This window comes from Cetorhinus maximus, chromosome 6 (assembly GCF_964194155.1).
Source record: "Cetorhinus maximus chromosome 6, sCetMax3.hap1.1, whole genome shotgun sequence".
Lineage (NCBI taxonomy): Eukaryota > Metazoa > Chordata > Chondrichthyes > Lamniformes > Cetorhinidae > Cetorhinus > Cetorhinus maximus.
In genome coordinates this window covers 111480844-111507903 of record NC_135884.1, presented here as the reverse complement: position 1 = coordinate 111507903, position 27060 = coordinate 111480844, and the positions used below count along the sequence as shown (strand labels likewise).

The 27060-nt window shown below is 45.1% G+C and overlaps 1 protein-coding gene across 1 annotated transcript in view; it reads right to left on the bottom strand.

Annotated features, from left to right (window-relative positions):
* Positions 1–9080: 9080 nt before the first annotated feature.
* snx20 (sorting nexin 20) overlaps positions 9081–27060 on the bottom strand; it is a 30850-nt gene continuing 12870 nt past the window's right edge. Inside the window, exon 4 of the mRNA XM_078544299.1 lies at positions 9081–10226. Coding sequence (XP_078400425.1) covers positions 9555–10226 — 672 coding nt within the window. The 3' untranslated portion in view covers positions 9081–9554. The remainder of the gene's footprint in view (positions 10227–27060) is intronic.

Below are 27060 nucleotides of genomic sequence, written 5' to 3'. Positions count from 1 at the left end.
TACAGTCACACCCTCCTCCTGTCCTTGACCACTTTCCAAATCAGAAGGCCCTATACTAAGCGGTGTGACCGCCTCCTGATACAAAGCATCCAGGTAACTTTCCCCCTCCCTGACGTGTCACAATGTCTGCAGGTCAGCCTCCAGCTCAATGACCCTGAGCTGAAACTCCTCAAGCTGCAAACACTTACTGCAGATGTGTTTGCCCTGGATCACAATGACATCCAGAATCCCACACATTCTTGTACTCCAAGCTCCTTTCAATAAAGGCCAACATGCCATTTTCTTCCTAACTACTTGCTGTACCTGCATGCTAATTTTTTGTGTTCTTTGTACGAGTGCACACAAGATTCCCTGAAGATTAATGTTTATAAGTTTTACGCGGTCTAAAAAATATTCGGCTTTCCTATTCTTACAACCAAAGTGAAAAACCTCACACTTCCCCACATTATACTCCATCTGCCATCTTGTTGCCAACTCACCTAAAATGTCTTTAGCTCTTTGCAGCCTCTTTGTGTCCTCCTCATAGTTTCCCACCTAGCTTTGTACCATCAGCAGACTTCAGATACATTACTCTCTGTTTCTTTGTCTAAATCATTAATATAGGCCATTAATAGCTGAGGTTCAACACTGATTCCTACGGCTCTCCACTGGTCACAGCCTGCCAACTTGAAAATGCATCACTTATCTGTACTCTCTGCTTCCTGTCCATTAACCAAATCTCTTTCCATGCTAATTTATCACCCCACAACTCCATGAGCCCTTATGTTGTGTATTAACCTTATTGAACCCTTTTGGCAACCCAAGTAAACTACATCTGCTAGTTCCCCTTTATCTACCCTGCTAGTTACATCCTCAAAAAACTCTAATAAATTTGTCAAACACAATTTCCCTTTCATAAAACCATATTGACTTGTCAAAATTATACTATGCTTTCCTAAGTGCATCGTTAAGACTTCCATAATAACAGATCCCGGTACTTTCATGATAACTGATATTAGGCTAACTGACCTGTAGTTCCCTATCCTCTTTGCTTGAATAGCAGTGTTACATTTATTAACTTCCAATATATTGGTATGGTTCCAGAATCTATGGAATTTTGGCAAATCAGAGTCAACACATCAAACATCCCTGCAGCTACCTTTCTTGGAACCCTAGGATGTAGGCCATCAGGTGCTGAGGATTTGTCGGAATGTTGTCCCTTGAGTTTCTCTAGTATTTTTTCTCTGCTGGTATTAATTACCTTAATTTCCTCACTCTTATTAGCATCGAGATTATCCTTTATTTCTGATATGTAACTTGTGTCTTCTACTGTGAACATGGACACAAAATATTTGTTCCAATCTTTCTGCCATTTCCTCATTCCCCAAGATAATTTCTCCTGTCTCTGCTTCTAAGAGACCAATGTTTACTTGGCTGGCTGTCCATGCAGTGCCAGTGCAGCATCAGCCAGGATGTATAAACAATCCCCAGATTCTAAGTCGTAGAGTCCAGAACCAGTTAACTGTGGGCAGTCTCACAGTGGGGAGGGCAGGTAAAGCTCGGGGACTGGGGATCTTGATAGAGAGGCCTGGGGGAAGGAAGCAACTACAGGGTATAGACCTAGGTGGGGCGCCTGATGTTGAAAAGGGCTCCTCCCTTACTGCCAGAGGCCTAAGTATGGTGAGGTGCTGGGCTTCACCCCTGCCATTGAAATCCTCCTGTCAGCCTCAAAATTGAGGCAGAACGAAAAGCAGCCCTTATGTTACCAATAATTGACCACTTAGCGGCCTCAATTGCGGCATGGGCAGACGGGCTGCCCTGGACCTTGTAGGCCTGAGGCCTGCAGGCTGGCAGCCACTAATTTTTGTAATTTTATATTTTTGTATTTTTATTTCTGCTTTGCTCTCGATTTTAAGTCTATAGTGAATATTTAAAGTCATTTTGTATTAAGTCTTACATGGTAGACATTGATCTTAACCCAGCTATGTTTGCGCTTTGATTAATTAATCAATAATAATCAGCAGTGATCTGTTTTCCCAGATTTATTTTTTCATACTGGCCATGCACAGCCGGTATTTAGACTACATCATGCTTTCTGTTTTTCGAGCTAGAATACTAAAATAAGTTGTCTTTTGATGATCAGAAGTCCTTTTTCTTACTGTATTCAGTGACCCTTGGACAACAGGCCAGGTCAGTGAGCAACCTTATGAGGGGTGGTCACCTAGGGTGGTCATCAAGCGAGGAAGTTTGATTGATGGACATAACACTTGATGGATGGCAGATGGGAGGACACCATTAAAAGATTCGTAAACAACTTGTATATTGTGAAATCTGTATGGCCTTGCAGTGCCTGTGAGAATTGATACGAACCGAGACTTGTTTTGAGAAAGGACGATACCAGACCTCGGAAGGCTGGAATGGAGCCAGAAATTTGGTTTAAAGGGACGTTGCTTCGAGGGATTGCTGCTGCAGCCGCAGTAGAATATTCTCCACTGACGACGGGAGGAAGGGCCAGGAATGGAGTGCTGGCCGTAGTGCCCACCCATCAGGTTACTGAGTGACTTGGTAGTGTATATACCAAGGAGATGGTAATGTATGTTACCAATTTAGGGTGCTGTCATGGAACAGACTAAGTTGGGGTTATTATTTGTGCTTAAAAAAAACCTGTCTTTCTCCTTTTCTTTTAACATATATAAAGTGCTTTCTCCTTTCTTTCTTTTTACTTATTTTTCTCTTTTTTATATATATTATCAATTATAATTGTCATATTATTATTGTTATTATTGTAATTCAATAAAATTGTTATTTTAACACATTACTTGTCATGGTCGCTCATTCCTGTTAAACATCCAGAGTACGAACCTAAGGGAGAGTCCAAAAGGGACTCTCATGCTTGACTCTCTGTAGCCTTACCCGACCAATGTAAAATTGGCTGACATATCGGGAGTGGGCAGGGAGACCAGCCAGGGAATTTTACTGGCCCTCTTGTCTGCAAACTTCCTGGTGGGGGATGGTAAAATTCTGCCCCATGGAATTTTTCCCATGTCGGGCGGGCTCAGCAGGAGCGGGGGGTTGGGGGGGGGGTGGGGAGGGTGGTTGGGAATCCGACGGCCGCCCGCGATCGGTTGTGCACCGCCATTTTACGCGGATGGGCCAATTAAGGCCTGCCCAGCGTAATGCGTGTGTCTGGCATCAGCATAAAGGGGCGGGTGGGAGCGGGAGCTCAATGTCCGCCAGGTCCACTGGCAACTCAGCGGCCTCTTCAAAAACGGTGCAGGCAGCCGTGTGAAGGCTGCCATTTGCAGTGCTGTACGGATGCAGAACGTCATTGCAGAACAGAGCAAGTGGGAGGGCAGGTCGGTGGGGCAGTCGGCCCTGAGGTTTTCTGCTGAGTGTCTCGCTGCCCTCCTGAGGGAGGTGGTAGCAGGCCAGGATATCCTTGACCCAAGGGACGGGAGGAGGAGGGCCCCCCACCTCACCAAAACTGCCTGGGAGCGGGTGGCATCCAAGGTCAGCTCCCATGATGTGGTGAGGCACACATGGGTGCAGTACAGCAAGCACTTTAATGACCTTCTGCGATCGGGAAGGGTGAGTACCGTGTTGGATTGGGTCACTTATCACAGCAGTTAGGAGCGTCACCCCCGGCCCACCGCCCCCAACCCCCCACTACCCCCCACCCCCTCGCCACCCAAGATCTCAAAGTTCTTAGAGTGTGAGTGGCCAAGGGGGTGAGCCCTGGCTGCTTGGGATGAGTGTCTTGTGGCTCCAGGGTCACGAATCAGCTGAGCCCTGCGAGGTTTTCCTCAGGTGGGATTGGCCAGGCTGCAATGGTACTGCAGGTACAGGGTGGACTAATCAATGTTCCTTTGGTGCTTTCAGGAGAATACAACCCACAATAATGCAGAGAGGCTGCAGACTAGTGGAGGATCGCCCCACCTTCTAACCTTGACCAGTTACGAGCAGGAGGCACTGGAGCTGGAGAGGCACCATGCGCCTAGGTCAGCCAGCCGCGGTGAGGTTGGGGTGCCACAGGGAGGTAAGAGTGCAGTGAACTGAGGTCAGAATGCCTGTAATAGCAACCATTTCACTGTAGTCTTTATATTGATTTGAGCCTCGAACATGAAATCCCCATTGACAATGGAAAAACGAGGGCACCCAATCCGGGTGCCAGGAATGCACAGTAACAGTGTAATGACTTCAACTAATCGCATGTCCTTGTTCTTCCTTTCAGGCTCAACAGAAGATTCTCGGGGTCAGGAGCCTGAAGGACCGCCGCTCACCTCTGAGGAGATAGAGGATCTAAATGCACCAACGTCACAGCCTCTCAGCCAGGTAGGAACTAGCGCAGATACCAGCACCATGGTGGGAATTTCGGCTAGTATCTCGGTGCACAGCAGTGAGGCCACTTCGCACTTGCTTGAGGGGCAGGTGGAGGCAGAGAGTGCCCAGGGCGCCGGCAGTCAGAGGACTGCTGGGGACCAGGAACATGCTCAGTCGGTGGCTGATGATGTGGCTCTGGAGTCATCCCTGAGGCAGCAGATGCTGCAAGTCCGTCAGGGTGTGCAGGAGGATCTGGCGGAGATATATGAGGGGATGCGTGCCATGGTGTCCGTTGTGGAGGAGTCCGTGCGGAGCATCAGCAATCCAATGACCTTCATGGCAAAGTGCACTGCTTCCTCCATGGAGAGAGTGGTGACTCTCATGGAGAGGCTCCTCCAGGAGCTGAATCAGGGATTCTTGGAGATGCACTCGTAACTGCAAGTCCTCACACCGGCAATGACCTCAGGTGGTCAGTGCCAGTGTGGGAGATGGATTGGGCACGCAGTATCCCAGCTAGGTGCCCATCCATCAATGGAGAGCAGGGAGTTCCAAAGCAACCTGACGTTGGTGCACAAGCTGCTTGTTGTCTCTGAGGGCTCCTCTCAGGGCACTCCAGGTGAGGGCAGCAGCTCCTCCACCCCTCTGCCAGTGACCATGGCATCCAATGAGGCTGCGGCAACTGGGGAGATGCCAGCGGTGCCACTGGCTGCTTCCTCCCAGGGGCCAGCACAGGCTCCACGGGCCAGAGGACACCTGCCAAGGTCATCAAGGCCAACAGGACAGCAGAGTGAGCAGGCTGTCTCTGATGCCGGTGCCAGCGAGGGGTCAGCACCTAGACATAGCACCCGCAAACACAAATATAAATCACCTTAGGCACACATGGGCTTATCACTGGTGTTTTTTTTTTTGCCCCACTTTCAAGTTCTTTAGAAGTTGGTGTGATGGAGAACACCTTTACAATTAATTTCATTTATATATGCCAGGCACCACACCAGTAAATATGTTTGTTTTCAACAAGCCTCTGGGTGCTTCATTATTTCTGCAGGTGAGGGGTAACCCATGACTTGTTTGTCATTGAACTTTATTGAAATGGCATGTAATGCATGTTGTTCACCAAGCAAATGTTCCTGTCAGGTATCAAGTATGGACCCTGCAGTCCTGGCATCTATTGGTAGTTCATCTTTGGTAGGCTAGCTGAAGGATCGTTGGATCAAAGAATCCCGGGTGTCCCTGCCTCCCTGGAGGTTGCCAGGTTGCTATATATCTCCTCAGCATTCTCCTGACCATGCTCGCCCACGGACTCACTACTGGACTCATTGTCTGCTGCCAGAGTAGCTACGTCAACATCTTCTTCCTCCATTGCATCCCCCCTTTCCAGCACCAGTTTGTGGAGAGCACAGCATGCAACCACTATCACCGACACACGATCTGCGGTGTATTGGAGTGTGCCCCCTGAACAGTCCAAACATTGGAAGCGCATCATGAGAAGACCAATGGCTCTCTCTACCACAGTCCTTTTGGAGGCGTGACTCCTATTGTACCGCTGCTCAGCCTCTGTTCTTGGATGGTGGAGAGGCGTCATGAGTCACCTTCTGAGGGGATAGCCCTTGTCACTCAGCAGCCATCCATCCAGCCGGGCTGGAGCACTGAAGAGCCTCAGCACCTGGGAGTGTCTCAGGATGTAAGCGTCATGGGAGCTGCCTGGGTATCTTGAACAGACTTGCAACCTATGGTCACACACTATCTGTGTGGTAGTTCATGGAGCGGAATCCCTTCCTGTTGACAAAGGCACCCGGCTCACCCGCTGGTGTCTTGAAGGCCACATGTGTGCAATCGATTGCACCCTGGACGTGGGAGAACCCAGCAATCGTGGCAAAGCCTCTGACTCATTCTGCCTGGCTGGCTTCGTCTGTGTGGTAGTGAATGAAAGTCAATGCACGCCTGAACAGAGCATCAGTCACCAGCTTGATGCAACTGTGGACAGCTGATTGGGAGACTCCACAAAGTTCCCCCACTGACCCCTGGAAAGAGCCGGAGGCATAGAAGTTAAGGGCAATCGTGACCTTCAGCGCCACTGACATGGGGTGTCCACCCACACAGTTGGAGCTGATCTCAGGGCGATCATCTGACAGATGGAGGTCACATCCCCCCTTGAGAGGCGGAGCCTCCATCGGCAATGCACCGCGGACATATTGAGGTAGCTGCTTCGCTGCCTGTATACCCTGGCAGCAGGATAGTGGCGTCTTCTGCGGCTCCTTCCACCTTGGACTTCCTGGTCCTGTGTCCCTTGTGCCTGTGCCTCTCCTCCCACAGGTCACTCCCCTGGAGGCTGAATGGGGACATCTTGCCTCCCCTCCTTTCTGACCCTCTCTTCTTCCTCAAAGGAGGTATCTCCAGCAGGGACCACAATCCACATTCGCAGCATAAAGGAGGGCTGTCTGATACCTGGAAGACCCCAAGTGGTTTGACTCCTCCGGAGTCCTGAACTGAAGCCTGTTATTTCTGTCAAAGCAGCTCTGAAGCAAAATGAAGTTGTCCTGTTCACCCAAGCAAGTAGCAGTAAGTTATAACCTAAAGTCCTAACAACTTGCATTAGCGAGCCCACTCACCTGTCTTATCCCACCCGTGCATGAGGTTTTGAAAATGTGGCCTACCCGCCTGCCCGTTGTGCCCGTGTGATGGCCTAGAAATCACATGGACTGTGCAAAATCGATTTCAATTGATGCCTCAAGGGCCTTGGCTGGCCCATTAATTAATGGTGGGCGCGCCATGGCATTTAGATCTCAAGCATTTATCTCTATTTGTGACTGGCTCATCTATCTTGTGTATTCTCCATGCATTCAGATAAAGTGACTTCAATATATATTTTTACTACTATTCCCTGCATGGATCTTACTCTCTGATTACCATTAAACTCTCTGTCCCTTCCTGTCCACTCAGCTTGCCTTTACTCACATTGATATACTTTCCGATTGTCTCAACTTTCATCTTTGGATTTCTAAATCTCCCTTCACTCAAAAACTCCTCCCCCTCTGTTAGTTAAAAGCCATTTTTCCTTACTCTGACCGTATTTGCTGGTGCACTCTTATGTTTGTATGTTCTGTCCCTTCCTGTCACTCTCTGGTTACTATTATTAGTATTGCTACCCTGCACTATGACCTTGTCCTTTCTCTCTAACTTTCAAAATTTCCCCTCATGTGAACCTTCCCCCAACTATTTAGTTTAAAGCACACTCTACAGCCCTACATATACGGCCATCAGGACTCTGGTCCAAGCGCGGTTCAACGATGATCCATGTAAAAAGCAGGATAAGGAAGGTCTGACATTGTAACGAACATACGAACAAGGAGCAGGAGTAGGTCACTTGGACCCTCGAGTTTGCTCCGCCATTTAATAAGATCATAACTGATCTGACACTGTCACATGAGGGGACATGTCTTAAAAATATTGTTTTTCTTTATTAAAATTTTTAAAAATTAAACTAATCCCCCTGAGGCAGCTCTATGCCTCAGGGAGATTTCTGCGCTCTTTTGCGCGCATGCAGGCCCTGACTCAGCCTCCTCCCCCCGCCTGCACAGGGACTGCTCAGCACTTCCGGGTGCACGTCACGCTGGGCAGACCTTAATTGGACTGCTCAAGCAAAATAGTGGCGTCCAGCCAATCACGGGTGGCGATCGGCTGCGCACCCACCCACACCCGCTCCCGCCAAAACCCACCCCCTCCAACCCCCCTGACGGGGAGAAAATTCTCCCCTATATGTTTCAATCAAGTCACCTCTTACTCTTCTAAACTTCAGTGGATACAAGCCTAGCCTGTCCAACCTTTCCTCATAAGGCAACCCACCCATTCCAGGTATTAGTCTAGTAAACCTTCTCTGAGTTGCTTCTAATGCATCTACTTCTTTCCTTAAATGAGGAGACCAATACTGTACTCAGTACGCCAGATGTGGCCTCACCAATGCCCCCGTATAACTGAAGCATAACCTCCCTATTTTGTATTCAACTCTCCCCTCGCAATAAATGATAACATTCTATTAGCTTTCCTAATTACTTGCTGTACCTGCATACTAGCCTTTGCTTATTTCAGGGAACTTCATCCACGGGCGGGATGAGGTTTCATGAAGTGTTTAAAAAATCAGTAAAATTTTTTCCAAAATTTCATTAACATGTCCCAGCTCATGTGACACTGTCACATGAGGGGACATGTTTCAAAAATTTAAAATTCCTTTATTTAAATTTTAAGACTGAAGCAAATCTCCCTGAGGCACCTCCATGCCTCGGGGAGATCTCTGCGCTCTTTCACGTGCATGCACAAAAGAGCGCAGGGAACCACACAGGGAATCCCTCCCCGCCCGCACAGGGAGCGCACAGCACTTCCAGGCGAGCGTCACGATGGGTGGGCCTTAATTGGCCTGCGCATGTAAAAGGACGGCGCGGACCTGATTGGGGGCGCCAATTGGGTTCGCGCCATCCCCCCGCCCACCCCTGCACAACCCCCGCAATGGGGCAAAGTTCTGGCCTATATCTTTTGTAGCCTTTAATAACAGCTGTTTAATCTGTGCATCAAAGAATTTGAATTGTTTTTGTAATTTTGCAAAGGGAAGTATCACAGAGATCTAATAAAGTGGAAATCGATTCCATTCAATAGGTCACCATTGAAAAAACACTCTGACTATAATCAGGTTTTGATGTAACAATAAAAATAAAGTCAGGGACAGCTGGTATTTCATGGTGATTATATCTTAGGGTATGACTGTATGTGATAATTGGAGAGATTACAAATCGTTGTTAATACATTTGGTTTAATGGCTAATTTTCTTATTCAAAGGCTATGTTTCAATCAAGCGTCCAATGCTTGCAATTCTTTGTTGCAAATCCAAATAGGATCAGTATTATCTAATTGCCCATGGAAAAAATTAGGGGGCTCAATTTACATTTCTTTTAAACCACGAAGCCTAGAATCTGGGTTACCGATCATCCACAAGACAGACCTTGTATGGAGAAGCTGCAGATTTTATGGTTAATGCACCCTACAGATCTTAGACCTCTTTGTGTGTATCTATATACATGGGAGAGTGGAGAGAAAAGTAATTATCAAGGTTTTTATTGGAAAATTACCTTTATTTGATAGCATTGACTGCACCTGGATTTCAAAAAATGCACAGAAAATATTTTAGCAAAAATGCGGCAATAACCTTTTTAGCAATTTAGTTAACTGTCCAAAAACAATTTATTTGGGATCTGGGGACTTAAGCCTTATTGTATGTATTCCTGAACCACTAGCTCTTTCAGTGAAGGCAGGTTGCTTTGGCAGCTATGTAATTCCTCTAATTCAGTCACCTTTTGCTGAAGGTCCCTCATGTTCTTGCCCAGCTCATTACCTAGAGTTAGCTGAAACTTCAACAAAGGAATAAGGTACTTGTGGTGACTGTAGCTGTGCAAAATAATTCCACCTTTCTCACAGAATTGGTAGGCACCCTCTATATTACCCAAATCTCTGCAGCACACACTGATAGCGCTGAGTGTAAGAACAAGCCAATCATAGTAACGCATACACATTTTTTCCTGCAAGCTAAGTACTTTCAGAAGACAATTCAAAGCACTGGTATACTGCCCGCTTCTAAGGCAGCTGTATCCTTCTTGCACCTCTGGTAGGAAGAAGAACTCAATAAATTCATCTGATTCACGGATGTCTTTGATTGCGTACAACTGTCGTAAGTAGTCCATGAATGCCAATTTGCGTTCAATGATTTTCTCCTGCATGAAGTTCCTGGCCATGATTTTCTTTGGGAATGTAATTCCCTCTATCTCTTCTTTAAAATTTTTCAAGATGTTTTTATGTAATTTTTCAAAGTCTGAATATCGACGTTCAACATAAGCTTGGCTGCCATCATAGGTGCCAGACTTTATCACCACCACTTTATACACCTGGGGAGGCAAAAAATACTGATCAGATTGTTGTGAGTTTCAACTAATCTCACATGTTTGATTAGAAAATAAAGAGATGACATGAATACTCTTACAATGGTGCAAAGATTAGTCAAAGATTTCGGCTCAGACAGTATAATTTTATTTTCTTTGCTAGCTTTAGTACTGGCCTATTTGGTGTAGCACAGAGCAAAATTGGGATTCTGCACCATAACATCTTTAGAGAATTTCAGATCCCTTTTTACATAAATACAATTCAGAAGCTCTACCCCACTGAGGTTTGTGGGATTTGTGTTATTAATTAATGGCTATGTTTTCCTCCCTAACTAATTTTAGCACTAAAATGGATGTGAATATAAAGCAGGGAACAGAATTAACAAGTGGAGGAAAATATCTCCCCAAAGGCACTATTCCAATCTGCAATATGAGCAAAGAGCAAACTAAGAAATGGATTTTTTAACTAAAGTAGAAGATTTCTGACACTTTCTTCCACCTGCACAATTGTTGATTTCTGCATTTACACTTTCACAGTAGAAGTTGCATTAATATGTCACATTGGAATCGTCAGATTGAAATAGAACAAAACTCTTAAGAAGCAACAGCAGTGCACCAATAGGAGTTTATTGATAGTTGAATGAAGGACTATCAATGTGTTATTGAATGGGATGTAAAGGTCACATAACAGCATGTACAATAAGAATAACAACTAATTTGCTGTTTGGAATTTACCCACAACATAGCAAGACTTGTTATCCTGACATCACAACCATGCAAGGAGGGAGATATAACATTTGTGGATTTCTCTGATGGGAGAATGATAAATCAGTGCGAAGTAAAGCAACTGTTTTTTCCAAGGGCTGAATGATCCCTCCCTCGGGGTGGGGGGCTGTGCAGGGGTGGGCGGGAGCAAGCACAAACCCAATCAGCACCCCCGATCGGGTCCACACTGCTATTTTACGTGGGTGGGCCAATTAAGGCTCACCCAGAAGCTCTGTGCGCTCCCTGCGCGGGTGGGGAGGGTGGTGGAGGCTGAGCCGGGGCCTGCGCTTTTGCACGCATGCACGCGACAGAGCGCAGAAATCTCCCTGAGGCACAGGGGTGACTCAGGGAGATCATCTTAAGGTTTTAAAATTTAAATAAAGGAAAAAAAACTTTTAAATCATGTCCCCTCATGTGACAGTGTCACATGAGCTGGGACATGTCAATAATTTTTATTGAATTTTAAAACACTTCATGAAACCTCATTCCACTCGTTGGACGGGCAGCTCATTTAATTGTTTTAATTAGTTTTTAACCGGCCTTAATAGGCCTTTGACAGTTCGGCGGGCACGCTGCCGACTCGGCTGAAAATCTAAATGACCCGCAGTGACGTCGGGACGCCCACCCGACGTCACCGCGCATCTTTTTACCTGTCAGCGAGCAGGCACCGGAAAATTCTTCCCCAAGTGATTTTTTAAATTGTGATTGTGATTTAAACACAATGTGGATGTATTAAACAAAGCGATATTATTTCTACATCTTGGTAATCATGACAGTTTTTAGTGCTTCGTAGAATAACTTTATCATCGAAAGGTCTACAATAGCCACTCGTCCATAGTCGATGGGTGAAAAGTCAAGGGTTAAATCCTGTTGTAAATGTTCTTTTTAAACAATAGTATCAAATAAATGCTTGTGACTAATTGAAAACTGAGCATAGAGTTACAATGACACTGACATTGGGGAGATGAGTTATTTCCATTTGGACTGTAGAATATGCCAGCATCAAACAGGGACATATATTTGCAATTTGTCATAGGGTGGCCCCGTCTAATAACAGCTGTCAGCCACCAGTCTTCCATGGCAAAATGTGAGCCATGAGTCATAGCAGCATCTATTGAGATCATTATACACATTTCCCCTTGAGTCCTCCAGCAGCAATATATCAAATGTGAGGGTTTTTATGCATCTGGCTTTCCTAATGTCCAGGAAAAAAAAAATCAGTTGTACATTAGTAGCCCTCCACACACCTTCTGGAATTCAACTAGTTTCTCATAATTCAAACCAGCTGGTTTTAGACATATAGACTACATGTTGTAGACTGGGTAAAATTAAAAGTCTGGTTGTCAAATCTCCACAATTGTGCTATAATTTAACACTTGGGACGGGGCCGCTATTTTCAAATGGATCACACATTTGACAGGTAGTGGCTGCATTACACCTGCCGATGGCTGTCGCAAGAAGCCCAAATCATTTTCATGGTAGGGCCTCACCTAAACATTTTGGGAAAGTGTTTGCTCTTTGCACCTAATCTTTTCAAGGTCTGCCCATTAACTTTGCTTCAAGTGCAGACTGTGACAGGTTAGTCATGTGAGTGAGATTTAAAGGGATGGAAACAATTAAAGGCAAGTACCAGAATAGGGAGACAAAAATTGTGAATGATTTAGGGAGGTTCAAAAGGCTTCTCAGCTTTTCTCAACACAAGAAACTAAGGAATAACAGGCAGAGGAAACCCAGGTGACACATGTGATTTGAGGCAATGACAGAGCAGCCTGGCACTCCATTCCTTGTGTGGTGGAATACTGTGATGGGGTCGCTGGTGCAGGAGGTGTTTATGAGGAGGGTTAGTCTCTTTGACAATCCATTGCATTATCCCCATATCGTCAAAGAACAATCCACTATCTGCTGGCGTGAGACGCCACAGCTGCGCTGGTCCCTTGATAGGCCTCTAATGTTGAGTGACATGTAAGGAGCATCAATCATTTCATTATAGGGTCCTCTACGAAATTGATTACCAGTCATAAATGACTGCTGTGGGAATAATTCTTAATAATGTTGTAAATCCAGGGATTTCACAATCGCCATTAAGTTGAATGGGGATCCCAAAGGCAAGAATAAACTTTTATTATTGGCTTTGGCAAGGATAATGATGGAAGGCTATAAATCATCCAGCAATGTGCAGAGGATCAGAACTCATCACCTATCTCTTTTACTCTGCTAATTGCTGGATTTTTTTTTACAAATGAATAAAGCTGAGCATTGCTAACGCATCATTTGAATGGTGCAACTTCCCAACAATTTTTAGTCCACACTGTCAGCTAATGTACAAAAGAAGTTCATTCAACCTCAGCAGAAACATGAAATAGCCAACGAATATCAGCACACAATGTATTGTGGCTAAAATTCTGACTAACCTCAACAAGATGGAAAGGTGTGTTTTTTTTAAATCGTCTTTTGTTTATTTTTCATAGTAGATGTCATTTATTTGGGAAAAAATTGCATTTGGCTCAGGTAAAAGCCGTTTGAATGAAGCTATTCCTTTATTCGAAAAACAAAATAAATGCTAAATGTCCTCTCCCTTGCCCACACATTTTACTGGGCCAGTGACCAATCTTGGGCTACGTTAGCAGTTTTTGCTCAATACTTGCTCCAACAAATACAGGGATTCCACTAAAATGGAAATACAGAACTCTGTGTCAATCCCTGAAAATAAATTACTGAAGAGCTGTACAGCAGAGAAATGAAACCATTTCTTAGGGTTTAAAGAAGGTAAGTATCAACATTCTTCATAGTTACTTCACATTATATTTTCTCTTTAACACAAAACTCTATCCTGTGTGTTCAATTGGACATTAAATTTCCCCACAAGTTCTTTTTGTTGCTTAAAATAATAGTTTTGAGGTATATCACATGTAGCTCATTTCTCTTATTAATGGGGAAGTGGTTACAAAATGGTTCCATACCATCTGACAATCATTTTCAGTAAAATTAGTTTGAGGCGGATCTAAAAGCTGTAACAGGTGAAGACACAAATGGTACAAAGTATATTTTAGTAGAAGGCTGCTCTTAGAAGCAGAAGAAGGAACTTAGTGTTAGTGTCTATTAGTTTCTGTTGATGTATGTTAAATACCCAGTAGTTTAAGGTAATAAGGTGAACGGGTGGTGGCCATTGATTAGTTAATTATAATCAAATGATAGAAAGAAGAGTCAGCCAGCACTGGTGGTGGGGGCTGCATCTTGTTTTGTCCCTCATTTTTCCTAATTTAGTTTAATTGGTTTCATCAAAAGAAAAGCACAGGCGGTGGGTGCTAGAGGGAGAAGTAAGCTCTGTGGTGAGCAATAAACAGTCTCTGCTAAAACATCCTAGCCTGGTATCTTCTTTACAATCAAGTTTGGGAATTCCACTAACATTTGGTAGCAGAGAATAGTTGCCTGAAAGTGAAGACTGGAAACCCAGTGCTCCAGGTTTGCACTAAGTGCAGTAGCAGGCGGGAAAAAGAACATTTTACCTGCTGGCCGCAATGGCGGCTTTTCACGCCGTATTGTCCCAATCCTGACTCATTAATCATGCAGATCCAGGAAACATTAAGTTTCCATAGCGGGTGGGCTCTCATTTGTCCACCACACCGTCACCTTTCCGCTTCCTCACACCGGGCGCTATATTTAAAGTGCAGCCGCGTGCACACCTCTCAGTGCTTCCAGCCCAAGACTGCTGTACAGAAGACATGGCCCCAAAAGGCAAGAAGACTGCAGCCCCTCCAATTCAGTGATGTGTCCCTTGAGTGCAACTTGGATGCTGTGGAAGGCCTCTGGATGTCCTCTAACCCCACTCTGGGTGAAGGCCTGCAAGCAAGGTCACCAATCCAGCATGGGAAGCAGTGGCAGCGGTGATCAGCACCAACACCTTGCAAAAGAAGACAGCCACGCAGTGCCGAAAGAGGCAGTGGAGTGGGGGAGGTGGTGGCATAGTGATATTGTCACTGGGCTGGTATTCCAGAAACTCAGGGGTAATGCTCTGGGACCCGGGTTCGAATCCCACCATGGCAGATGGTTGAATTTTAATCCAATAAAAATCTGGAATTAAGTCTAACTATGAAACCGTTGCTGATTGTCATAAAAACCCATCTGGTTCACTAACGTCCATTAGGGAAGGAAATCTGCCGTCCTTACCTGGCCTGGCCTACATGTGACTCCAGACCCACAGAAATGTGGTTGACTCTTAAAAGCCCTCTGAAGGGCAATAAATGCTGGCTGAGCCAGCGAAGCTCACATCCCGTGAACGAATAAAAAAGAGGATGAATGATCTCCTCCGTTCCACCAGGGTAAGTCACTCTTCTCATCGCTCTCAACTCACACACTCACAAACCCATTACACATCCACGGGGATCTCACTCACTGCCAGTGCAAGGGACATCACCATTCACGCTCTTACACACACCGTCATTGTCCTCATCCCATCCATGGCACTCACCACCCATACATGCCAGGCATCCCTATTATCTGGCCTGTCAAGCGTCCTGCTTACACTCTATCTGTACTCATGCAGGACAAGCTGGTACACAACAAGAGGGAGAGTTTGCAGACTGGTGGAGGAATCAGTATTTAAAGAAGAGATAAATAGATTTTTGAAATATCAGGGAGTTGAGGGCTATGAGGAGCTGGCACAAAAGAGGAGTTGAGGCCTGGGGCAGATTAGTCATGATCTTATTGAATGGTGGGGCAGGCTTGAGGGGCTGAACAGTCTGCTCCTATTTCTTATGTCCTTATGTTCTTATTAAGGTTCTAACAGACTTTGAAAATAGAGTCATCCAGCTGTCTGGCGCAATTCATCCAGCGAGGATCTGGACTGTTCCTGTGCTGACGGTGAGGTCGGCGGTGCTCTACCAAGTGAGGATCCAGCAGTGCAACATCCATCAGACAACCATGTTATGAATGGTCTGTCCTGTTTCACATGCCACCGCCATGCACTAATTATCTCTCATTGCTTCCGTAGGCACATCTGGGAAACAACCAAGGGAATCCACAACCCAGGGCCTCAACTCAAGCCCTGAAGACACCTTAGAAGAGGAATCTGCTGAAACCCTAATTGAAGACCCATCACAGTGCTTGCCCACACCCTCCACCAGCGCAGAAACACACACCTATGTGGGACCTAGTTCGAGAGTAGCCTCAGGGTCAGAATCTGGTGACCACTTCACACTGTCTGATCCCCAGCAGGCAGCGGCAGGGATTTCTCAGGTCTCCAGCACCCAGAGGACTGCTGGAGACCAGAAATTTGCTGAGTCCATGTCAGATGAGGAACCTTTGAACTCAGTCATACCTCAGTTGCTGGAGCTGCAAAGGTAAGCTCGGGAACATCAGGAAGGGATGTCTGCTGCACTCCTCAGATTGCAAGGCATGATTGATGAGTCCATCTGTCTTCAGGCTGAGGTGATAGCGCCGGAATGCCAATGCACCGAGTTCAACACTGGTAGGATGGCAGCTGCCATGGAGACCTTGCTCCAGGACATCGGTCCTGCATGGCTGTGCGGGCTGAACTCCATCGCTGATGCCATAGTTGGCCTCCAAAAGTGTGTATGTGAGAGGGGTGCAGGGCAGTTTGATCTCACTCCAGCTTCCCCTTCTCCTCAAGGAGTCAGCCAGGGACCCTCGGGCACCCATAGGGAGGAGGGTAAGCAGGTGCACACCCCAGGGCCATCCACCCAGGTAACTCTGGGAGTGTCTGGCCCATCTGAATCCCCCCTTCCTGTAACCCCAGCAGCTCCAGCTCCACAGATCGGGGAGGGTGCCACTGCCACACAGCAGGACCCTGAAAGCAGGCCGGGGCCCTCCAGGTCTTGGCCCTCCAGAGGACGCCCATCAAGGTCATCACAGACAGGGTGTCACAGTCAGCAGGCTGCCTCCACCTCCGGTGTGGATGTCCGGGGAGCACCAAGACGTAGCGGCAGGGTTAGGAAGGTTAAGAAGACGTAGTTGCACAGACTGGGCACGGGTGTTAATCAAAAGTACATAATGATCACCACTGTAAATAAACTCCCAAGAATGTCTCTTTGCTTAAGGCTCCTTGTTATTATGAGCAGTGTTCGTGTCACTCAGATGTGAAACCTTGGTTCCTGCACAAAATAAAGGCAGGTGTCTCAATCAGGGCCTTTTCCCTGTTCCCTTCAGACCAAAGTGATGGTCCGGCTTCACACTCATTGGACACATTAGTGATGCCTGCACCTCGATGGTGCTCATCATTGCTGCCAAAATGTCGTAGGCAGGCATCACAGAGTTCCATCATTCTCTCTGTGTGTTCTCAGCACCTTTAAGGTGGGGCTGGTCCCACATCTCTTCAGCATCTGTGACTGGTGATGTTGTGCTCCTGAAGGGGTCAGGTGCTGAAGGCCAAAAAAGGCTCAGGTTCATTTAAAGTTTCACGGCTGCATCTCCATGATATAACCCTGATCACAGAACATAAGCGAGCTGCCCTCGGCCAGACTGGAGTCAGATGTTCACAGAGGCTGTGTGAAGATCTATGGAGTGTCTTCACTGCATGTCGTCATCATCCTCCTGCAATCGAGCGACTGTTAGGGCCTCCGCTATGTCTCCATGACAGGAGACTTATCACAGAGGATATGTGCACTGCCATCAGCCAGCCTGGAGTAAAATGTTCACAGATGCAATGTGAGGATCTATGGTGTCTCCTCACTGCATCTCGTCATCATCCTCCACAAATCTAGCAGCTATGAGGGCCTCCTGATTGCACCTGCCATATCTGGCCAGTGCGATGACCTCATCATCTTCATCCTCGCGGACATTCGAGGACCTTCTCACCCTCATTCTCTTTGATGTCCTCCTCATCGAGGAAGACATTCAGCTCCTCCATCTCCTTCTCAGCCAGCTCCTCTCCCTGTTGCAGCGCCAGGTTGTGAAGGGTGAAGCAGGTGATGACGATGTGTGACCCCCGCTGTGGACTATATTGCAGGGCTCCACCAGACTGGTCCAGGCACCGGAACCTAATTTTCAACATCCGATGGTTTGCTCCACCAAGGTCTGAGTTGCAGCATGAGCCTCATTATACCTTCGCTCTGCTGCAGTCCGAGGCCGCCACATGGGTGTCATTAGCCACGTCCTCTGCAGGTCACCCTTGTCCCCAAGGAGCCATTGATCTGAGACCTTCTGAGAATATAGGAGTCGTGGACTGTCCCTGGAATCCGTGCGCAGACCTACTGGATGCATTTGTGGTGGTCGCACACCAGCTGAACTTTCAGCGAATGGAAGCCCTTGCATTTGACATAGTTGATCGCTTGTTGCCACAGAGATCTGAGTGCCATGTGAGTGAGTCAATGGCATCCTGCCCCTGTGGGAAACCTGATATCAGGGCAAATCCCAGTGCCCTTACATCGTGGCTTTCCTGGTCTGGGGCGAAATGCACAAAGCTGCATGCCCTCGCGAAGGTGGCGTCTGTGACCTCTTGGATGCATTTGTGGGTGGAGGCTTTTTATATCCCACAGAGGTCACATGTGGAGCCCTGAAAAGAGCCACTGGCATAAAAATTGAGCCATGGTCACTTTCACAGCCACTGGTACTGGATGACCTCCATGTCCCTGTGGCACCAAATCCTGCAGTAAGTGGCAGATGTGACCAACCATTTCCCTAGACATGTGCTGTCTTCGGCGACACTGGTTCTCAGTCATCTGCAGGAATGAAAGACGGCGTCTATAGACCCAGGATCTAGCTAGATGCTGACCAGTGACGGCGACGGCTTGCTGTGGCTCTTCAGCAGCGTGTGCGGGAGCCCCAGCTGCCCCTTTGTCCTGAGGGTGCTACTCCTCCCTCTGCCCAGCCAGGCACCTCTGTCACTCTCTTCTCCTTTGTCTCTCTTTCTGTACACCATGAGGCATACAGCTAGGTCACCAGGCTCTATACTCCTGAAGTATTCCTCCTGCAGGATGAAAGAGAGAGATGTGTGGGTTAGCATGGTTGTACTAAGAACCTCTCTTGGTTAAATCTGAAGGCCCCTTCACACATCCCAGATTCTACAACCTGCACAGTCGTCCAACTCTTCTGCAGTCCACTGTAACACTCATCAGATTGCAGCCTGTGCCCGGGGGGTGAAAAGCTCTGGAACACTTGGTGACACTTTTGTGCCTCTGCAGTGCTTGAGTGGGCAGATAAGCTAAAAGCCCGACTCCAATTATATCAATATGGCTGCCCCTGAACTGTTGCAGCTGCAGAGGAATGGTCACTTTATACAAGGTTTCCCCAAGTGTGGCTGCTTCCCTTCCCACCTCCCCCCATCACACCACCCCGCACGTGCTTGTGCACTACCAACAATTGGAGTGCTGCCCTTGTGCCCCCTCCATCCCAACTTGCCTCAACCGGAGTTCTGCCCTTACCCCCTGCCCCCCCCCCCACCCCGCTAGCTTGTTTCAACCAGAGTGCAGCCCTTTCTCCCTCCCCCTCAAACTCACCTCAACCAGAGTGCAGCCCTTACCCCTCTCCAAATCACCTCAGTCGGAGTGCTGCCTTTACCCCCCTCCCCCCCACCCCCGCCAACTCGATTTAACCAGAGTGCAGCCCTTTGCCCCTCCCCCCCCACCCCCTAACACATCTCAACCACAGTGCAGCCCTTGACTTGGCACCTCACTGTCAACCATCCGGGAAAAAACGAATAAGTGGTTTACCTGTGCCCCTGCCTGAATGTGCGGCACCTCAACCTTGAGGTTGAACAGCGACACTCATGAGTGCTGCGCAACGTTACTGTGCACTCACCTCTGAGTTCCCCTCGAAGTGCAGCTCACCAGGTGCATGCCTTATAAATGCTTATGTGAAGCATGCTGTTGTGCTCGGATGATCCAGCGTTGTGCTCGGATGATTCCGGCAAGCTGGGCTTATAATGATATGTAGATATATTACAATGAAGTTCCCAACGTCCAGCAGCAGGAAACGCTGCCCATCATTGATGGGCAGAGTAGACGATTGCAAACATGTTTCATGATGGAGTGAAACCAATTTTTGGCCTTCCCAGCATACTGTCCGCTCACACCCGCCATGATGCCTGCCACCAGCGGGCACGGATGATTCCACCCTCAGATTTATTTCCAAACAGAAGGCTAGTATTGGAGCTAATTTTTTGAGAATGACTGTAATTGGAGACTCTTCAAAGAAAGATGACTGAAACCAGGTATAAGGTGGCAGGATATGATTTTCCATCACTGTTTTGTGAAACGGAACATTATGGTCAATGGAAAAATACAGTTGATGTATGGGCACTGGTTACATCTCTACTGAGAAAGAGAGCAAGGGATAGCTCTGGCATTTTCACTTCCTGTCAGGATCAAGACCAGTTACACAGTGTTTTCAGATCTAGATGCTTAGGAACTGGACAATGAAGAAGGTTTGGGCATTCTCTTCAGATTCATAGATAAAATTTATATGAAAGATGACTTACTGAATGCCTATGGATCTTGGTCAGACTTTGATAAATTTAAAAAGATGGATGATTCTTCCGTAGAATCTTCCACTGAACCTGAAACAATTACAACTGTCATACTCTTTGACTTTTCTTTGGTCTTCCTTACTGAAATAATCCATTGAACCAGTTAGCCAGTCCACTCCACATACCGTGGGCGTACACCCACTATCTGGAACTGCGCAATTGAACATATCCGCGACTAGGATACTCATTACCGACTGAAGCTTCTGGTGACCAATATGATTCCTTCTGATTGGTCAGTATCGTCCTCCTCGCCTTCTGCATCTTCCATGTCACATGTTGTCTCAAAAACCCCATTTTTCATTTTTGGGCAATTCAATGTATAGTGATACTTAGAGTGGCATTTGAAGCACCTGTTGACCACTCCTTGGTTATTCCTGGGTTTATCCTCCATCCATGGAGTTTAACTGACTAAATGTGAGATTGCAATGATTTCACTTGGAAATTCCTGAATCAGTAATTGCCTTTAAATTATTGAACTGTGCTAGGATATCAAACCTGGATAGGCTGTGGGTTTTAAAAGAGAGAGAGATACACTTATGGATCAAATGTCCAAAGCCTTAAAAAATTTTTTGAGGAAGTGTTCATTGCCATCTGTTTTTATGGTGCAAATGGGCTCTTCAGCAGTGACACCAAAGATGGAGGATACAATGCTAGCAGCATTTTGAGAATGTTCAAATATAGATCCCAAACATCTGCACAAAAGAAGAATTACAAACATAAGTATGAGGGCAGAGGCCTTTTTTGGGAGCTATAATAGGTGACAGGAGTTAGGCAATTATGGAAGGAGGGTGAACCCAGGAATAACCAAGGAGTGGTCAACAGGTGCTTCATATGCCAATCTAAGTATCATTATGCATTGAATTGCCCAAAAATGAAAAACGGGGTTTTTGAGACAACATGTGACATGGAAGATGCTGAAGGCGAGGAGGACGATATTGACCAATCAGAAGGAATCATATTGGTCACCAGAAGCTTCAGTCCGGTAATGAGTATCCTAGTCGCGGATATGTTCAATTGCGCAGTTCTAGATAGTAGATAGTGGTGTATGTCCACGGTATGTGGAGTGGACTGGCTAACTGGGTCCATGGATTCTTTCAGTAAGGAAGACCGAAGAAAAGTCAAAGAGTATGACAGTTGTAATTGTTTCAGGTTCAGTGGTGGCAACACATTGATATCACTAAAAAGAATAGTAATTCCATGTAAAATAGTAAGGGCGGATCACTTTATCAGTACTGATGTGGTATCGAGTGAAACACCTTTACTGTTAAGTAAGCCTTCAATGAAACAGGCCCAAATAAAGTTGGACTTGGAGCATGATAAAGCGATTGTTTTTGTTAGATCTGTAGATTTGCAATTTACACAGTCAGGACATTATTGTATTCCTTTAAGGCCTTTTTAACAGCACTATGGGTTTACCTACACCACATGGACTGCAGCGGTTAAAGAAGGCAGCTCGCCACCACCTTCTCAAGGGCAACTAGGGATGGGCAATAAATGCTGGCCCAGCCAGTGAAGCCCACATCCCGTGAATGAATAAAAAAATTTACAAAAATCTCTAGACAGAATATTAAAGAGGTATTAATGAACACTGGGGATAGGGATTTGAAGGAGAAGACGGAAATTATTACCAAACTACATTGACAATTTGCACATCCCTCTGGCCATAGGTTGAAGATTCTGTGAAAGGATGCAAGGGTACAGGATGAGGAATACACTAGACTTCGAGGATATTAGTGAAAATATGATATTTGTAAAAAGTAAAAGGAGAACACTATCGCAATCAGTAGTTAGTCTTCCACTGGCAAGAAACTTTAATGAAACCATAGCAAAGGATGTCAAAAGCATGGGATAAAGAAAAAAATATTTTTCTTCCACATCTTGTAGACATGGCAACTAGATTTAGTCTGTCAATGGTAATTTATTGTAAAGACAAAGAAGTAATTATTGATAAGATAATGGAAAGATGGATAGGAGTGGTGCTGGGAACACCAGCCAAATTCTTAACAGACAATGGAGGAGAATTTGCTAATGATGAATTCAGGAGCACGTGTGAAAATTTGAATATTGTAGCAATGTACACAGCAGCAGAAAGCCCTTTTGGTAATGGAATATGTGAGATAAATCACACCGTGATTGATGAAATGCTTTGAAAAATTTTGGCTGACCAACCAAATTGTAAATTGACAACTGCTCTAGTGTGGGCAATACATGCAAAAAACATGCTCCAGGTGGTTGGGGGCTACAGCCCCTATCAATTAGTTCCCTCTCCCAGCATCCAGTCCCTCTAGAATCCTGGCTTCAACTTCAGCTTGGGACTTGCTATCTGTCCCTCTGCTGTCCAGTCTCTCTGGTGGCTGCTTCCAACTGAACTCAAACTGCTTTTGGTTTTAGTTTTGGTTGTCCGTACATGTCTGTGTGTGAGTGGGTGGGTCTCTCTCTCTGGACCCTTGTTGCTAGGCAACAGCACAGCTTTTCTCTACTCTTGTTGGCTTTAACTCTCCTTCAAGAGCCTTAGAAATGCTGGTATACAAACAGAGCTTTAGACCTGATGTCTCCACTCAAACATGAAACTAGATCCCAGGTTTCACCTTTTAAAAAAGATAAAAATTGAACTTAAACTTAAAGATATACCTTATTCCTAACAAACACAAATATAACTTACTAAACTATCTCTATTTCCTAACAATGAAATATTATAAAAGAAGGGTAGAAAGAATGGAGAGGCCCAGGAAAAGTTATAGGCACTGATGGCAAAATGATAATTTTGCAACATGGTAAACAAACTATTAGAGTGCATTCCACGTGGCTTACTGGCACTGATTACACATTGATGGAACTCAAACAGAGGATGGAAACTGAAGGTGCACATGCACTTCACACACATGCTTGACCTGTATGAACAACAGATTGTGGCAGATAATGAGCTAACTCAGGGTAGACCAAGTAATAGTGAAGATCGGGATAGGACCATTTATCACAGAGATCAACTACCAAAAGTTGGAAGTATGATGGCATATATGCCAGAAGGAACTATTGAGTGGAGGGAAGCCACCATAGTAGGGAGGGCAGGAAAGGCCTCAAGGAAATACAAAAACTGGCTGAATGTACAAGACAAGGGGCAGAATATCAGATCTATGGATTGGCAGAAGGAAGTAAGAATGTGGAAAGCCAGGAAACATAGTGTAAGTTCAGACAGAGGGCCTACTGGTGATCACAGCCCAAGGAAAAGATCAAGAACTTGTGAAAGGAAGTCTAGTGACAGGAGGGACAGCCAAGTGGTAGTACTCCAGATAGGGACGGGAGTTCTATTAGGCGACGTAGTTTAACAAGAGCAAGGACCAAAGAACAAGTGAGGAACAACACAAGAATTAGGAGCCTCTGTAGAGAAGCTCTAGTGGCAACTAACAAGTTAATGCTAAATTGGTAAAGGAGGAAAAACAAAAAGAACTTGATAGTTGGAGAGAGTTTGGCATTTACATGGAGATCCTAGACAAAGGACAGCCAGCATTGTCCCATAGGTGGATATGTACAGAGAAAGTACTTCCCCTTGGTACATATAAAGTCAAAACTCAGGGATTTGAGGAACAACAGGGTGACCAGGAAGTTAGAGTAGGCTCCCCAACAGCAGGAAAAGTAAGTTTGAGGATTTTCCTAGCCCTTATAGTGGCATAGTCATGGGAATGTAAATCCACTGACGTAAAAGCAGCATTTTTGCATGGGGAATGATTCAAAGAGAAGTATTGTTAAAGCCTTCAGAAGAAGTTCGAGATATAAAGGGAAATTATGGAAGCTAAACAAGTATGTTTACAAGCTAAACGATGCATCCAGGGTATAGTATTTTTCAGTTAGGTCTGTCCTGCTAAAAGCTGGTTGTCTTCAGCTAAAAGCAGATCTAGCAATGGTTTTTGGTACGATGAAGGAAAACTAGCAGGCCTTTTTTTAACGCATGTAGATAATTTCCTGTGAAGGCAATCTACGACATTTGAAAAATTTGTGATAGATTAAATTATAAAGGATGCTTCTGTTGGGGTCGTGCTCTAAGCAAATACGACATTGAAGAAATTAAGTTTAGAGGAATGTGCGCTCTGATTTCCAGATCTGGGTAAACCAGAAGGGATGAAATGAATCATTTTTAGTGACACCTCACACATTAACCTTCCCGATGGTTATTCGAGTACAGCAGGATTCATTATATTTTTAGTGGGAAGAAATGATAAATTCCATTAGCATGGGAATGCAGGAAAATAAAGAGAGTAGTTGAAAGCACCTCAGCTGCAGCGACACTTGTGCTGGTAGAAGCGACAGATATGGTTATGTATTCATCAAATATTTTAAAGCAACTTCATTTTAATAGGCAGCTAGGGAAAAACGTGCCTATAGGGTACTATGGAGGTAATCATTTGCTCTGGGACAATGCCCATTTGACAAAGAGTGTTACAGAAAAGAGGTTGAGGATTGATTTTGCGAGTATGAAAGAGATGTTGAAAAGGAAGGAGATGTCAAAAACAAAATGGGTCAGCGCAAGTCACAAGTTGTTGGAATGTTTCACAAAATGAACTGCTTGTCCAAAGGTTTGTTAGATAACCTCGAAGAGGGATGCCTTGTGTTATATTGGATTATGAGAACATGGAAATTTTCTTGCTGCAATCTTATTAATTTTTTTTGCTTTCAAGACAGGGGGGAATATGGAATATCTTGAAGATTGATTGTATAATAAAATAACGTGTTATCATCTTGTATTTTTTCTTATGAATAGTTTTTGTTTCATATCAATTTAATTTGAAGAAAAGAAGGGAATCCGTTAGTATCTAATAGGTTCTGTTGATGGATGTTAAACACCGAATAGTTTACATAATTAGATGAACAAGTGTTGGGTATTTTTTAGTTAACTATACTCAGGTATATATATAAAAAGAGTCAGCCAGCACTGATGGTGGGCGCTGGAGTGGAGAGGTAAGCTGAATCAGTTCGATTATAATTAAAGCTTTCCTCTTGCAATTTATAATGTAGCTTAGTGCATTCTTTTGAGACTTGATTTAAGGACATAAGAATATAAGAATGTAAGAAGTAGAAGTAAGAGCAGGCCATATTTGAGCCTACTCTGCCATTGAATGTGATTATGGATTCTCCTCATTTCAGACCTAGATGATAGACATCTTATCCTGATACCATGCCTCTGTGTTCTACATTCCCAAGAAAACTCTATTCATGTGGTAATCTGATAAATAAGCTTTGTGCTTTGGGAAATAGATTGATCCTGAAAGGACAATGAAATGATACTCCATGGTGAAACCTGAGAACTGGCTGCAATATTTTACATTAGGGCGAACAGCAATATGTTTGTGTGGTAAGTGGGAAATGCAACTTCTCAGTGCTTTCTGAACATCTCAGTGAGCACTACAGCAACAAGAATGTACACCACCAGCTGTGTAAAATACATAAAGTAAAAATGCCAAAAGACTCTCACCTTTTTGGAAATAAGAACTGACCATTTGTTAATTTCTTCACAAGGATATTGTGAATTTGAAAGATTTTTTATGATTCCATATGTTTGCAATTCCAGGTTTGATTTATTGAATGTAAGAAATCACAAGAACTGTATTTTGTATTCTCCTCAGTGGGTTTCCTCTATGGTATGTTTGAAGCAATGGTAAGAGAGAAAATCAATGGAGCAGAAAGAAAAGCCAACTTCCCCTAGCACTTCCCTTTTTTAAATGTACAATTGAAGAAATATGTAGCATGTGAAATTTCCAAGATGTAAACCCTGCAGTGTTTCTCAGGACACTGTGCTTCCTGAGTATCTGTCAATAATTTCAGAAACTACACACAGTTATAACTTATTTTAGAACCATAGAACCATAGAAAGATTATAGTGCAGGAAGAGGTCATTCAGCCCATCGTGTCTGCACCAGCCAAAAAAAGAGAAAAAAGAAACTAACCACTCATTTTAATCCCACTTTCCAGATCCTGGTCTGTAGCCTTGTGTTTCATTTTCTGTTTTAACTCGGTATCAAATTTCTTAAAAGCATGGAAAATATTTCTTGCTTTATATCCTAATTTGTACATTATTGATGTTTGTGGGAATGCTGGAAATGGAACATTTAGTCCTATTGCTGACATCTGCAGTATACTCAGGGGAGGCATAACCTCTTCCTCTACTCTGTAGACTTTGTGCTAGGTGCTCATAAGTATAATGGGGAGAAATTGGGTTCTACAGTGCCTGCTGGACATTATACATGGCCTCCTAATGGTTGTAAATAAGACGCAAGATAAGCATGCACACCTCTGGTGTCGGACGCCATCTTGTTAAAGGGTTTATGCACCTGTACCTAATGGCCACCATGCAGAGCAGACAGATTATGACATTACTAAGAGGGACACACTGATTTGACTCCAGTCCTGTGCTTTTAAAATGCCAAGCTCCAAGCTGCAATCTGTCTTAACTTCACACAGCTGAACACATCAAATGCCATGAAGAACCCTCACCAATGCTACTTAAACCATTATGCACTGCTTACAGGTTAGTTGCTGAATTATTTCTTCCGGCTGCTGGAGCAATTGCACGCTTTTTTGTAGTTTTTCCTATATTTTGCC